Raw genomic sequence first — 16,106 nt, forward strand, 5'->3', positions numbered from 1 at the left:
TCCTTGCTACTTGCCGCGGAAAGTTCAGACTCAGATTCACTTTTTTCATCAAAGTCGGATCCACTGTCCGCGGATTCTCTTTCTTCATCTGTTTCAGATTCACTTCCTTCATTGATCTCAGACTTGTTCCCCTCGTCTAAAACGGAGTCACTGACTTCAACAACTTCGGAGTCCTCGTCAGAGTTGCTGTCGACGTCGCTTGTAAGTGACTGTTCCTGGCCAATTTCGAAGTGTGGTTCGTCGACAACTTTGTCAGGGCGATTTTCAAAGAGCGCATTCTGCGGTACTTCATCTCGATTTTCAGTTTCTATGACAACATTTTCATCACTTTCAATTGGCTGTGCAACTACCTCCTCTGGAGGTGGATTTGCTACTAACTGTGGAATAGGTTCATCCACAGCTGGCTGTTCATCTGTGTCAAAGACAATGTCCGTTAATTTCTTCCCTGCCTCCTCGATTTTCTCAGTTTCTCCAGAAAAATTTTGGTCAAATTGTTCTAAAAGTTGGTCATCTTCGGTTTTTGAAATCCCCTGTTCTAGATTATACTCCTCAATGACTTGTGGTTTGTTTTGGTCGTACGTCAGAGGGAATTCTTCGGCCGCAGCATTTTCTGCCTCGTTTTGTGTCAAGTCTGGATTGATACCTGCTCTTTCAAATGACAAGTCAGTATTGATGCCCTCGTTGTCAACTTCAAAAAACTCGCCGCCTACAATCTTGCTGTCACTCTGATCAGGCGAGTTTGGTTCACTGGGTTTGTCATTTAATCCCACACCGTCACTGATTGGTTCGGCCATCTTGTCTGCACTTTCTGGTAACTGCTCCGGATAGCGATCCTCGGTGTTTTCGAAAATCACGTCGTCTAGGTCGGCGTCCAGGGGAGGTTGCGAAAGGTCGTCCCCGCTCCTCTCAGTATCTGGAAAGGTGTTTTCACCTTGGGGCAAGACATTCCCTTCAGTCTCCTCACCTGGCGTGTAACTATCAACATCGACGTTTTCGTTTTCTGGTTCGCTTTCTTCGCTGCCCTTCTCTGACGCGTTAAAAAGTAAGTCATTGGATGTCTTCTGGCCGCTTTCGTCAGAAGTGTCCTTGTAGCTGTCAACGTCAATGTCATCGCTACTCTCACCATCTTTGTTTCCTCCAGAGATCTCTCTCTGTTCAGACTCTGCCATATCGTCTGTATCAATGCCCTGAACGAATATACCTTCGTCTTCGACTGCAGAATCAGAGCCTCCCTCGGTCAGCGGAATCTGCGAGGTTGGTACTGGCGAATTGTACGAAAATTCGTCGTCTTCATCATCCAGTGCCGGGTTCACCCCCATGTTCTTGTATCTGTCTGAGGTGTCAAAGAGGAAGTGCTTGACCTCTTCGTATTTGGTCTGAATGCTGTCCGGTGCCTGCACATCAAAGCTTTCCACCGATGTTCCGAGGGACATGGTTTGACTCATGTTGTGCACATTATGGTAGTACGCTCCGCCGATGACCACCAAAATCGCAGAAACTAGCAAGAGACACAACACCTTGGATTTGCCCCTCCGCGCCATGTTGGACGCCCTACTTGGTTTATCTACTGTTTCAACAATCATCGGTTGACACGTACAGCCGAGCCTTTTTACGCCGCTGCTGAAATAAAAATATATGATCAATGAACGTACAGAGCACAGTCCATCGGTTTGGAATCTGCCACGTTGTGACTCTGTTCAGCTGAATCGAGCTCAAGCTGACGCACTGTAAAGACAGATTACATGACGAAAAAAACCTAACTGGATTTACGTATCGTCAGGACAATGCGCGTCGGTCTCGAGAGGTCAGACAAAACGCAATTTCTGACATTATTTCATTCTCAGATTCAAAATTTCAGGTTAATGAAACATTGACGGGGTATGAGAAAATCGTAGAATATGGAACTACAGCGTGCTTCGCAACCTAAGTTGGTACTTTTGCAACAGATCGAAATATGTGATGACGTAAAATTAAACATGATCACGTGCTTTTAATACCATAAGCCGATAACAATGGACAATTATGTCCCCGTGTTCAGAACCGGAGTAGGTTGCTCTGCTATGGTATAATCTGTTTAGTATTAGATAAAATATTATTTATGAAAATCACTGTAATATGACAGTATTATTCGCTTGCTGCTAACCGGTAATCAGGGCGTTTTTACCGAGTTTTCTTATATTCAAAAACAATATGAACATCATTGATTCTATAGTTTGCTTGTTTGAACAGTTCATCTAGTTTTCTGGGTCACTGAGTTGTCGCCTTGGCAACGGCGATTGACTTTGGATTTAAATCAGGGGGTTTCTCCGAGTCACCTGTCAGATCTACTTTTACAGTCAGAATCAATTCTTTCGTTTTGCAAAGGGTACTACGATATATAGCTTTGAAAAAAGCCTGAAGAATTGACAATACTGCGATATCAGTTTTCTCTGAATTCATGTGTGAGCTCAATGCGGTACGTGTGAATTCATCCTGGCGGCGATACAAAAATCGAACTTCATAGGAGATCACACTGGTACGGCAAAACAACAACTTGTCGGCAACCGTTGAGATTCTCAAGAAAGGTTTACCGAACAACACCGAAAGGGAGTAGGGATTGAGACGTGATGAGTTTAAAAATGGGCACCAAAGGCACATACTTCGAGGCAGATTTGTACATAATTACCCCAATTTTATTTCCAACATCAAGTTAGAAAAATTTACTTTGAATTTGAAGTAAATTAAGTCCGAGTATCTGTATTTGGCACCAGTATATTGCAAGTAGTTTTTCGTCCATAAAAATCACGTCACAAAAAATTATATCTTTCGCAGTATGGAGGATACGCATATTGCTTCGGGCTGATTTTTATTACTCAGATATCAAAACATAGTTTGTTTAATCACACTCGTTCAACGTAAATGCGATTCTAATTATAGTAATATTCCTATATAAAGTATTGCCAACCGAATTGTAAAATCCTCCATTTTAAAATGATTCAGAAGGCACATTACGGCACATCATATCTATATCTCTCCAATGTCGGACAGCAATTAGGTCATGTAACCCTATATCTGTGACTAATTTTTAATACCTTTCACAGCTACCAGCTTGCCACCATAATGTTGCGACAAACTCGGAATATTGGAACAAGAAGTGTCACTAAGTACAAGTAACTCCTGTATATGTATGGCTTCACTGATTTACACTTGATTGCAGAATTTACTACTTGTGTTTTAGCGTTGGAAACCCTGTCAAGCAAGAAAGAGACATTGCGTTTGAAATGCATGGCGCCACCAACGAATACTTTGAATTGGCGACTGACAGTGCGCATATTTTTTGATCAGTTGATGTATGTGTGCTAGCAGAGCGATATCTTGATGTCATACTAGCTGAATCAAGTTCTTACAATTATGGCAATAGTGTTATCGTACGTATGTGTCTCTATAACACCAAGAAAAAATCGACGAAGTGATTAATCATCGATAAATATGTTTCTTCGGCTCAGCGAAAATCTGAAAAGAAAGCAATATGCTTTGACTGATCAGGCGATGAACTGCAGTCTATAACTTTGATTGATATCCCGGTACAGTGGGTACTCTATCTAAATGAAAGTCCGGTTCGTAGTTAGGGTCGTTGAGTGCCTCTCTGTCCAATTTGAAGGCATCTATAGGATATCGTGTAGCTCCATCGATGGCCATTTCACTGAGAATTTTACCAAAGAGGCCAACAAACCTAGAGAGAGAGAGAGAGAGAGAGAGAGAGAGAGAGAGAGAGAGAGAGAGAGAGAGAGAGAGAGAGAGAGAGAGAGAGAGAGAGAGACTTTATATCATATATTGGGCAGCAATTATGAGACAAGTTTTTTATCATCATGTCATCCAACGCCATTTTGTTCCTTCAACAAAATTTTCCGTCCACTCTGTAACCTCCACAAATGTAATAATCTCCACAAATGTAATATCAACCACAATTGTAATAAAATCAACCACAAATGTAATAAAATAGTCAACCATTAATGTAACAATCCGCAACCACAAATGTAATAAACAAATTAACCATAAATGTAATAAAACTCAACCATAAATGTAATAAACTTGAACTTGCATATGTGATCATTTGTTTATCAATGCCCTGAGTAAATAATAATTTTAATAAGACTAGTGTAATGTTATTGCATACTTTCCTGAAACTAGGTTTCTTTTCCGAAACACGGAATAGAATACTTGGAGAACGCTATCAGAAAACGGCGAGGTACTGATCAAACCGCTAGATAATGGAAGTGGAACAGCAGTTCTAGACACTGATAATTACATAATAAGGAAGCGTCAAAATAACTTGTCAACCAGTGATACCACACAAACTTTATGACAGATGACTCAGAACAAATAACAGAGAAATATAAAACCTTACAACAGAAACTTACGACACAAAACATGTTTACGAGAACATATATTTCAATCTTGTTAAAAACAATACGAACACTACCTTGAACACAGTAGAACAAAATTAGACATCCTGGCATCCCTAGTGAAGGAACAAACTTCAAGTGGGACACCATAGGAATACAGACAATCTATTGATTATTCCACACAATTTGTCCACTGAAAACGAATTTGAGGCGATCGATTAAGAAAGTACGGCAATTTTCGAAAAAACGGCGTTAAAGGATCGTAGTGTTATACAGTCTTCCCCACTCTGGAGTAGAGACTGCACTCAGTGACGTTCAGATTACAGCTGTGTCTAGCCATGGCCAATCAGTTCTGTACACAAAACAGGGAAACGTAAAATACACTTTCAAATATGCAAAACACACTAAACGCAAACAATTAAGAAATGAATAATGTGTGGAGTTGCTTTCCTTAGTACATAGATCAATATTTAAGGGCTAATTCCTCAATTGCAACGACAAAATAGATTTATTACATTTATGGTTGATAAGTATTACATTTATGGGTGATTTTTTTATTACATTTATGGTTACCATTTATTACATTTGTGGTTGGTGTTTTCATTACATTTATGGTTGATTTTTGTTACATTTATGGGCGATATTACATTTATGGGTGCATTTTATTACAATTATGGTTGATATTACATTTGTGGAGATTATTACATTTGTGGAGGTTACACACTCTACCGTTGACGAATCATGTTGTACTTCATGTTTTGCCGTTGCAGTTGCAAAAAAAGTGAACTTCAAGTACTCCTCTTTTTGTGATTGCCACACTTAGCCCGTATCATGATAGGACTCACTTGTACGCATGTCCAGCACCACAAAACAGAATAATCTGAGGATATCCCTTTTGCGCAAGCGTATCAATGACGTATTTACGATCCGGCGTCATATCATACAGACACGGTTTGCTAAAGAGGATAGGTCCAACGGCCTGAAATTAAGTGCAAAAAGTTAGACGTGAATTATGTATCTTAAAGTTTGACAATTTTAAATGTTAAAAAACACCACCTGTGCTGGTTCACGTCCTATATTTGTCATTTGTTTGCCTGTGTGGAATGATATCTGATATCAAGAAAAGCCACAAACATAGATAAATAAATCAATTATATCTGAATTATATCTGTCAATCTATCCTTTCATCCATCCGTCAAAGGGAGGTCAAGAGTTCGATGATTATATATATATATATATATATATATATATATATATATATATATATTATATATATATATATATATATATATATATATATATATATATATACATACCAAAATGTATACAATGTGCCCTCCCGGTTATCACCATAATGGCTTTATGGCAACCTCTGAACTTGGGCACAGAGAGTACGGATATATATATATATATATATATATATATATATATATATATATATATATATATATATATATAGATATATATATATATATATATATATATATATATATATATATGCACATACATATGTATATTATGTATATGTGTGTTCGTGTGTTGCGTGAGTGTATACATATACTAGTATGTAAGAAAGTTTAAGTGACATATCATAATATTATAATACATAGATAAGATCTCATATAATAATATATAAAATTTTGTAAAATATGGTGTATTTCTTCTACTCGGTTTACTTGTGTGTCTACACTGTCATAAATGTGCATTCCTCACCTTTGGAACGTTTTCTTTCAGAAATTCTAGCGCTACCTGTTCCCTTTCCCGGTCCGGTTCACATGGCAGCGAGTCTGGAAGGATTTGTTTACCACTAGCGGTCATGCCTACCTTGACGCCGGTATTCCCGTGTATCGGAAAGCCATAGTGGAGGTACTTTGGAGACACGTACATGTACAAAGGGAAACTGCATAACAAAGACATGCAAGGTAATCACGGGTTATTTTTCATTCTTATACAAGCTGATCACTCGGATCATTCTCAAAGTTCTACTCACATGCACACTTTGTGAAACTCCGAGCAACTGTGCAATACCTCGTAAGTTTAAAAAGGTTTTCCCCCGACTATGCGTAACCTAAATTACGAATGATACATGAATTTTGACCCTAAAGTTACCCTTTTCATAAATATTAATTATTTCAAGGGGATACCAATTAGCAACCCTCGATGGCATCACTTCCTATGCACTCAAAACTCATCTTGGGGAATGTTGTTGACTTGCAAAGGCGGAACGTACCGTACGTCATGGATACGTTTATTTCAGTCTTAAATTTCATCTGAGTGCAGCCTGCAGGTTGCATTGAAAAGTATGATACGAGTCTCAATGTGCATTTGAAATTTGCTAGTCGTAAGACAAGCGGTGTTAAAGTAATCAACAAACGTGCCTGCCTGACGCTCAATACCAAGGATGTTTCGCTGATATCATACAAATAAAAAAATTAAAGTCTGTCATTACCGTATTTTCGTCTCAAAGTAACTGGGATGTTATGAAAAAGAATAATACTAATGTGCGTATGATAATTTGTTACAAACATATCCAGTACCTTTTAAGTTAGACGCCACTCAAATTTCATATAACATAGACACGCGTGTAACCTTTGTCTATAGACACATGCGCACACACAAACCTCTACATAACATTAACGTCTCATAGTATTTGATAAAGCGCCCAGGTGCTGATAACAGTGTGTTTTCGATGGAACTTATACGGTAAAAAATGTCAGTTCCTCGTATTTCTCATTACATGCATTACTAGCTCACCGATCCTTCGAGAAGTCTTTCAGATTGGGCGTGGCCACGAACGTCGCTTGTTCATGAGTTACTGTAATCGGTAGCTTCACGTCAAGAGATTCCAACACCTGATTGGTCCATCCTCCCGCCGTGATGATGACACGACGACAACGGAAAGTACCAAGTGATGTGTGCACCTATGGGCGAAAATGACGGTGTCGTGGCAGTTTTGGTTATATCCAAATGAATTAGAAGCGGACGCGAGGGTGTCAGCCATTTTACGTAGGCGATGTACATGACACTGCACAAGTTGCACTTTATTTGCGTGGCCCTCAGGTAAAACCGACGAATGGCTTCTGAAAATTCAAATCTATTCGGTGTTTTCTTTTTTAACACATAGAAATTGTTAGTCATGATCCATTCCTTATCGACATTTTAAGTTCGGAACGTAAAATGACAACACTTTCCCTTTAAAATTGGATTAACTTTTAACATTGACATAAATTTCTTAATCACTTTACCGTGATAGCCTTTATGAATTAGAATGGAATGGTTTTTATGTTGAGTACGAGTGCTTAGGTGCTCATGCGTCTACAACACTGACTTTCCGACAGAGAATCGATGATGAAAAGCTCGGGCAAACAATTATCGTAGAGTTCTCACCAAAACACATAAGCCGTCCCTATCTTTCTCGAAACGAAGAACTTGGCAGTTTTCCTCGATAATGGCGCCATTGGCCCTTGCTAACTGTATATGGACTGCATTTGTCAAGTCTGCACTTAAGACTCCGGCCTCTTTGGTGTACAGCGCCACCACCTGGGGATGTAGTTTGAACTGTGGAAAACGTCGCTGTATTTCCTCGCTATCCAACATTTCGTACCTGTTGAATATGAGAAAACGTATGTACTGTGTAAAAAAGTTTTATATTTTTTACAGATTCTCGTTTGTCCTTGTGGAGACGAAGGGTTTTGCTTCGAAAAAATACAAACATGCAGAAGTCAAAATATGCTTGTTGGCAATAAAACAGGATAGAACAAATTTGTGACATATACATTTATACAAATGTCACAGCTGAGGAGACTTCGCCAAGGGTAAGCTTAGAATATGTCAGTAATTACAAGCAGTGAGGGCTGATGATCATTGTACAAAAACGGAAACTATCACATAACGGAAGGTTGTGACACCTCAAATTCAAATAAGGTATAAATGAAAAATAAGGTCAAGATCTTAGCCAATAAACTGGAACCAGATACTGGTTTGAAAGAATAGCAATAAAACATAATCCCATCGTCGTAAACCACGCGCCTCATTGCCACAACAGCTTAGCGCTACGCGATAAGAGATTTTGCGTAGGTCAGCGGAGCGGAAATTATGCTCTGGCTCGCGAGAATGCATAATCAAAATTGTATCATCGAACTCTCAGCACCACTGTAATTGCACCCTGCATTATGGTATGTATAATTAATATCATTATATCCTACTGAAAGTTTTCCCGCGACATTGCATACTGGTAGGCAGGCAATATTCTACTCCTCGGTTGATCTTTCCGACACATCAACAGTTTCCCAGTAGTATGGATAAGTTGAATTCCAGACTCTCGTTCGATCTGTTCGATTGTTGTGTAGGCATCGCGGACAAGTTTCAAGTAACACTCTTCGGCATAGTCAGTTCGTCTGTGAATCGAAAACATTAAATAATGAAATGGCCACGTTATGACTATCGTTGTCCAAATAATGTAAAAGCGCCAATTAAGAAAGTCAGCTTTCCATTTGATATTCTTAGTGTATAATTTTATCATATCACATTAGGTAGAGATAGAGAGGGAGAGAGGGAGAGGGGAGGGACTAATACTTACATAAATCTTGAATAATCCTGAGATCCTCCATGATGGTGGCCAAGTTGAAAACGTTCAATACCAAGTACCTCTGTTGATGGAAATCATTCAGATTATTTTAACATTTTGAGCTAAACTGCTCTGTGTTTGTTTCTAATTTGTGTATTTTTGACATTTTGACAGCGTAAGCGACTCATTATGACGCATGTTTGTCCAAATGTCTTGCTAATTTGCTAATCGCCATATAATATTCATCGTGTTGCAAAACGTCGATGGCCGACAAGTATTTTGCTTTAATACACAAGACGGTCTGCTCATTTCTACATCTTGAACACGTCGGTGACAGATTCATTCATTCATTCATTTTTCGACTCAAAGTATACACAGATTCGAAAAATGAAGGTCTGATATCAGCTTACAAATTTAAGGTGATATGCGCCTCGAAAGTGAAAGACAAACTCTTGCTCAAACTTTCCTCAAGGAATCTTTCAACCATTCTCTTTCAAAATCAAGAATAAAAATCGGGGGTCACCGTGGAAATTTTGGCACAAGGGAAACAAATTATCTGAGATTTACAGATATTTGAAATTCAAAATGGCGGTCATCCCTGTGTTAATCTATGGAGTAAAATAAAATTTTCGATTTTCGAAAAACTAAGACGGTGAAAAGTTTTCTTTCGCCAACAGCTTTACAATGAACCCCCACAAGTAAGCTTAGTAGACCAGAATAGAATTGGTAAAGTTTGAAAGCAAATATGAATATCTGTCTCCGAGGCGCGTTCTACCTTAGAGTATAGTTTCTGGTGTGAGGTTTTCCCGTCTGACCTAGTCTTACCTAGTAGCTCCGAGGGCATTTAAAAGCCAGGGATGAATCCAAAGTCATGGAAAAACGATCAGAATGGCGCATGGTAGCATGATATAATATAATAGGTCTTTGACTAAGGGACCGGACACAAATTACAGGGGGGGGCGGTGTTTTAGGGGGTGGGTCGCCATTTTTTGCGCAAGCATTTTTGAAGGGTCATAAAATTTTGTGCAAGCCTATGGGGGAGGGTAACCTTTTTTATGCATCAAAGCTGAAATTGCATGTGCACGTATTGAAGAATATGGAATACTGAAAAAAGAAAAAATACCTCCTGGCACTTTCATTTTCTGTCATTTCCATTTTCGGCGCGCCCTTCGGGCGCAAGTTTAAGGGTATAATATACAATGTATTGATGATCCAAGCAGCCACATTGATTTAAGTTGTCATGATTTCTACTTATCCAGCTCCTCTACTGTGCATATAAACTGTCCCCTATAATGACGCTTTCAATAACAATTTGGGAGATCACTTATTTGATATCATGCTCCCATTGACAATACATTGGGTATAGGTTGGTGTCAAATGTTCTTGAAGCTGTATGTACATTTTTTATTTTTGAAGACATTGACAGAATACAAACTATTCAGAATAGTGAAAAAATTATCAATAAGAACTGGAAGCTTCAGGTCGAACAACTTTTGAATAACAATTTAAGATCAGATAACCTATGAGGTATTTGTAGTTTCCTCATAGCCTACAATGTGTAGTGAATCAACATTTCGGTGAAATTCCAAAATCAAATTTCTTGCACAACCATGGACTTGAAACCACTCTAGTATAATCATTAACATTAATACTAATAATTAAGTGTACATAAATACACAGATTTACCTGTTTTGTATTGGAAAAAAATATTCATAGTTTCATCATAGGCTGCCACGCATAGTGAATCGACATTTCAGTGAAATTCAAAAATCAAATGTCTTGCACAACCATTGACTTGAAACCACTCTAGTCTAGTCATGAACATTAATACTAATAATTAGGTGTACATAAATGCACAGATCTACCTAGTTTTGTATTGGATAGAAATTATTCATAGGGTTTCACTATAGACTGCCATGAATGAATCAACATTTCGGTGAAATTCCAAAATCAAATTTCTTGCACATACATGGACTTGTAACCACTCTAGTCTAATCAAGAACATAAATATCAATAATCAAGCATACGTAAATACACAGATTTGCCAAGTTTTGTTTTTTAAAAAAATTATAGTTTCGTTACAGACAACAATTCATAATGGATCAACATTTTATGCAAAATTCCAAAATTTCTTGTACAAAGATGCACGTGTTACCACCCTCTTCTAATCAAGTACAATTATGTCAATTATTCAGGGTCCATATATGCACAAATAGTGCATATTTTTGATTGTGACAATTTTTTTTACAGTTTTGTCATAGACTCCCATGTATAGTTGATCAACATTTTGAGCGAAATTCCAAAATCAAATATCTTGTTCACATGAGCACTTGTAAACAACCCATGCAAATCAAGTATATTTATATCAGTTATTAAACATCTATAGATGAACAGATATTGCTAGTTTTATATTGGAAAATACACGTTCATAGTTTTCTTATAGTCGACTACCATGTATAGTGAATCAACATTATCGATGAAATCTAAAAATTACATTTTTTGTACACGCATGCACTTTTTACCTGCCACTTCAAGCAAAGTACATTTACATGAATTATCACACACATATGATTTGATATTTTTTGGACAAAGCGTTATATCGGCCGCATTTTACCTTCCTATGGGAGAGGACTTCAAAAGTATAGCAAGTCAGAAGGAGGTCTTGAACACATTGCGGGTTAGTTGGGGGGTATTAAGTAACAGGGGAGGGTCACTTATTTTCATGCACGGATAAGGGGGAGGGTCACTAATTTTTGTGCATGAACTTTTGAAGGGTCACTATTTTTGATGCAGCGGTGTTTCGAAAAACACCGCCCCCGCCCCCTGTAATTTATGTCCAGTCCCTAAGTTGAGACTCTGAGAGTGGACTGTATAGGCTAGTAACGTTACACTGGGTTTTTCTTATTATTTCTGAACAAAACTGTCCACGCACATAGATGTTGTTTTTGAGTACACGATGAAAACAAGGGTTATTGACTATTTTTGCAATTCTATTGTCGCTCTGAATTTATATATTACACCTCTGTTACTTGGGGCAGAGTAAGCGTGATTATACCGTAAACTTACATTTAACCAAGGAATACGTACCCATACTAACACTTTCATCTCCAAAAGATATACTTGTGTATTATATCAGTTTAATCAGAGACAGTGTAAGATCTATGGAAAGGAAGTATCGAGGGCGATCAACTCTGCGTTAAAGGGAGGGTGTCGTCGGAACGGCGTGTGCGCGACTTTCTTGTTTATAATATATTTCATGTATGATATCTCGATGCATCACGTCAACATGCTGCAACATTTAAATTTTACGATATTCATTGTTAACAAACATGTTTTAAATTTCATCAATCGCCAACGTAGGTAAAGTGTTCACGTCGGTCGTAGGGGTCACTAGCAACCTTCGGAGCAGAGTTCCGACGACACCTTCCCTTTAAAAGTTTCCACAAACGGTTTCTTGGCAGGCGGTCAGTGTTGTTTTCCACACTTTGGTATTTGGAGAAGAGTGGATAACTTTCGGCGGAGCGCAGCGAAATTCTAAACCTTACTCAGGGTAGACTATGTGATAGTCTGGGGATGGACCATTTGATAGTACTAAAAATGGATCATTTGATATTCCGACGGAAGTCTGGATTGATGAGGTGCATTAATTATCTTTACACGGGCCTCTTCGGACCACAAATGCCTGAAACTTGTGTGTCTTTAGGGGAGAGATCAGACTGTACCATTTACAGAATGATTGAGATAGGTGACATACCAGACGCAATTTATCGAAGTTTTCAGTTCGGGCAGGTTGTTGTCACGTGACTCTAAACTATACTGGCCCAGCTGTCTTCATCTTGAAAAAAAATATCTCAAAAACTTTCTCTGCGATATCCGCGAAAGTTTGTAAAGATCAAGTGTTTTGTGAACATTTGAGTCCACTGGTAGGTGCTATACGACTCTGATGTTGAAATTGAGTATGCATCTGTTATCTGAATATCAGACCCATGACAGTGGTGTACGTGCGGACACGTTTCCCGTCGACACATTTATGACCTTGGGACTTTTAAACTAGCCTTTAAAGTAATTAAATTTAAGGAGTTTCAAATTATCTAATTCCTTATTAATGGGAAGGGGCTTGGAATAAGATGACTAATGAGAAGAACAAACGTTTTAATGAGTTTTACCCTCGTTCTCGTGGGTCTATGGTCTTTGAGAACAATTGGAGCCGTGACATCGAATCTAGGCCATGGAGACACATTTGGGTTGAATGATGCCTTATCTGTTTGCTACTTTGTCAAAGGTTATCGAATATACCCTGTTAATATTATATAGTGGATGTGAAACAACAGTTTCCAGACCCTTCCCGTGCACAATTTCCAGTTCAACGTTGGCGTAACGTCTGCGAAATCACGCGGGAAAATTAATTGATTAGCCCATCCCTCTGACAAATGGTTGATGGGTATACTGTACGTACATACGAATCATAGGAATGGCCACACGCCTGGGCCAAAGATAGCAAAAGCTCAGATCCAAATTTGATCCACCTGGTATAAATCACATATGCCAGTCACATTCAGAATATGGTTAAAGTGTAACACATTGGCAATATTGGAGTTTCAATACGTGTACATGTATTACAAAGCAGTGGATATGGACACCGGAATTCCAAAGATATCATGTTGGCCAACTAGAGGGCGACATGACCTTGTGAACGAATTATCACATGACCTGATTTAAGTTGACACAAGAAAACTAAAAACAGTTATGTTATTTACATGTTCAGCAAATTGCACATTAAAAAACACGTGATGTCGATGTTGATTTCTGGATCTGCACAAAATATTGCACAAATTTCTGTTTTGGATTGGAGACCCACCTTTTTTAACACATACAAAATCATTTTCGTCCTCTGCAATTTAAATGAGGTAATTGGGGGAATTCGAAATAGCTGCTATATTTCATGATTTTTCTCGATTTTTGGCTTTTTGCTCAATGACATTTGACAAATTTACGGCCCATATACATGTAGATTTTTACTACATTGTGACATTTGTGTATTTTATCTTTGGAATTCTTCATACTGCATTTCAGTCGAGCACAATTCACTGAGGACTAGGCTGCGCAGTGCTATGCAAGTGAATCAAGGGAATCAATCAAACTTGTCCGTATTTTTTAAAGTTTTTAAATGTGTTTCTTTGCGCAAACACATGCGATCAGTTACCATTCTTTTTCAAAAATAAAACTTCTTAATACTCGGTCAACTGTAAGAATAGCGCCGAGAAAGACTGATTCGAAACTTACTATACAGTTACGGTACAGTTACATATATCCCCTATGGAGTTCGCGAATTTTGTTCAAATCATAGTCCCTCCGTATGTTCTCAAATCAAATGTATGTTAAATGCTGCGCTGGCCACTCTTTGTAGGCCTTGGGTTCATCGTCCGCTCGCGCTAGAGAGTGCAAAGTCGTGACCCAGTCTCCACATTTGGTGCGAACCGATGCATCTGGCGAGGACGAGAGCAGTAAAATATAAATTTGGCTAACAAATGGACAAGTTTCCCTTTCCTCTATTCGCGTCCATCTATGAAAACTACTCCAGCCTTCCTTAGGCCACAACTTTCCCGACGAGCTATAGGGTTTCCTGGCTTGGAGGGTCGGTCCGGTTCCAGGGTCACGCGTACACGTCATGTCGTTTGGTCGGCTTAAAATGCGTGTACATGTTTCTTTGCCCTCGAACACTCTGACTCAGCCAAAAATGTCGATGATATAGCTGTAAAAATTTGCGGGGAATACAGAATGCCTTGTACATAGCGGACGAACTATCTGTCGTTCGCTACCATCGTGTAACAGTGAAGGCAACATTGCAACATGCGGTTGTGGTCGGTGTGCGGTTTGCATCTGTCACAACAATTATTAACGTGGTTGCTTACCTTTGCCGGCTCTCTTTGAAAGCCAGTAAACAGCGGCACTGCCGATACCGCCACAACCTACAACGATATACTCAAAATTTCGTACAGGAGTCTGTGCAGCACACATTGTTCGCGCAATGGCTCTACAGCTGTTCAATACACGTCAGGTCGTAACCTTACAGTGACCTTTGGCCAGAGTAGTTTGGTTGCACAGCGCGCGCCTACACAAAGTCACTCCATCCACTGTGGCCTGCAGCAGACACTACGAACCTCTCATATACACACTGTAAACATGGTATCGACAATTGTGTATGTAATGGGGGAGGGGCAAATAGATTGGGTTATTTTTCTAAGGGACTGGACAGAAATCACCGGGGCGGTGTTTTTTGGGTTGGATCCCCATTTTTCGCGCAAGCATTTTTGAAGGGTCATAACATTTTGCGCAAGCCTATGGCGGAGGGTCACCTTTTTCATGCATCAAAGCTGAACTTGCATGTGCACGTAATGAAGAATATGGAATACTGAAAAAAAGGAAAAATATATTCATAAATTAGAATAATAAATGGGGCCTAAAAGTTTGGTCATAGAACAGCACATCAACTGTACTTTTTTACCATTTTTCCAGTATTTTGATGCTGTGTATATGCTTCAGTTTCTTGTCAAAATTGCCAGTGGTTTGCATGTCTTGCTGCCTGTTGGTGTATTTGGTTGACAAAGGAATTCTTGTCTGGAATTAAATGCAACTTTCAACAATAACAATGCTGACTGTGCACACCTATGTTTAGGCCATGTATATGCTTTTATATCATCATGTTTCAGGGATCCGAACAAGAAATTTCATTTGGTATACAATCAAAGGACAAATCTTCAGGCTAAGGGATCCTTCAGTAGTTACAGGGGGGTTGGTTGGCCAGGGGACATTGGGGGGAAGGTCACATTTTATAAACCTATCTTGGGGAAGGTCACTTCTAACAGAAGATGATTTTACGGTCAAACCTTCGAATATCCTTTTGATATTTCCTGAATAGGAAATTGCCGACAAAATACCTGAAAAGGAAATTGCCGACAAAATACACTGAGTCCATTAAATACATACACATTAGACAAGCTCCACATTCAGCAAAAAGGATACAGTGGTATGTATACACCCTGAAAAGTTAAAATTGATGAAAAAAAGAGAAAAAACATAAAGGACAGATGGCAAAGTGTATATCAGTTATCAAAATTTGATAACTATAATGTCTATAGATTCACAGATACTGT

The 16,106-nt window shown here is 38.8% G+C and overlaps 1 protein-coding gene across 1 annotated transcript; it reads right to left on the minus strand.

Annotated features, from left to right (window-relative positions):
- Window positions 1-2,650: 2,650 nt before the first annotated feature.
- On the minus strand, window positions 2,651-15,121 carry LOC139138332 (monomeric sarcosine oxidase-like). Its single transcript, XM_070706662.1, has 8 exons — window positions 14,865-15,121; window positions 8,965-9,034; window positions 8,591-8,782; window positions 7,773-7,989; window positions 7,140-7,306; window positions 6,099-6,285; window positions 5,231-5,364; window positions 2,651-3,712 (listed from the first exon to the last, which is right to left on the minus strand). The coding sequence occupies exons 1-8, from the start codon at window positions 14,968-14,970 to the stop codon at window positions 3,541-3,543; spliced, it is 1,245 nt and encodes a 414-aa protein (XP_070562763.1). The 5' UTR covers window positions 14,971-15,121; the 3' UTR covers window positions 2,651-3,540.
- Window positions 15,122-16,106: the final 985 nt, after the last annotated feature.

The sequence above is a fragment of the Ptychodera flava genome, chromosome 8 (assembly GCF_041260155.1).
Source record: "Ptychodera flava strain L36383 chromosome 8, AS_Pfla_20210202, whole genome shotgun sequence".
Taxonomy (NCBI): Eukaryota; Metazoa; Hemichordata; class Enteropneusta; family Ptychoderidae; genus Ptychodera; species Ptychodera flava.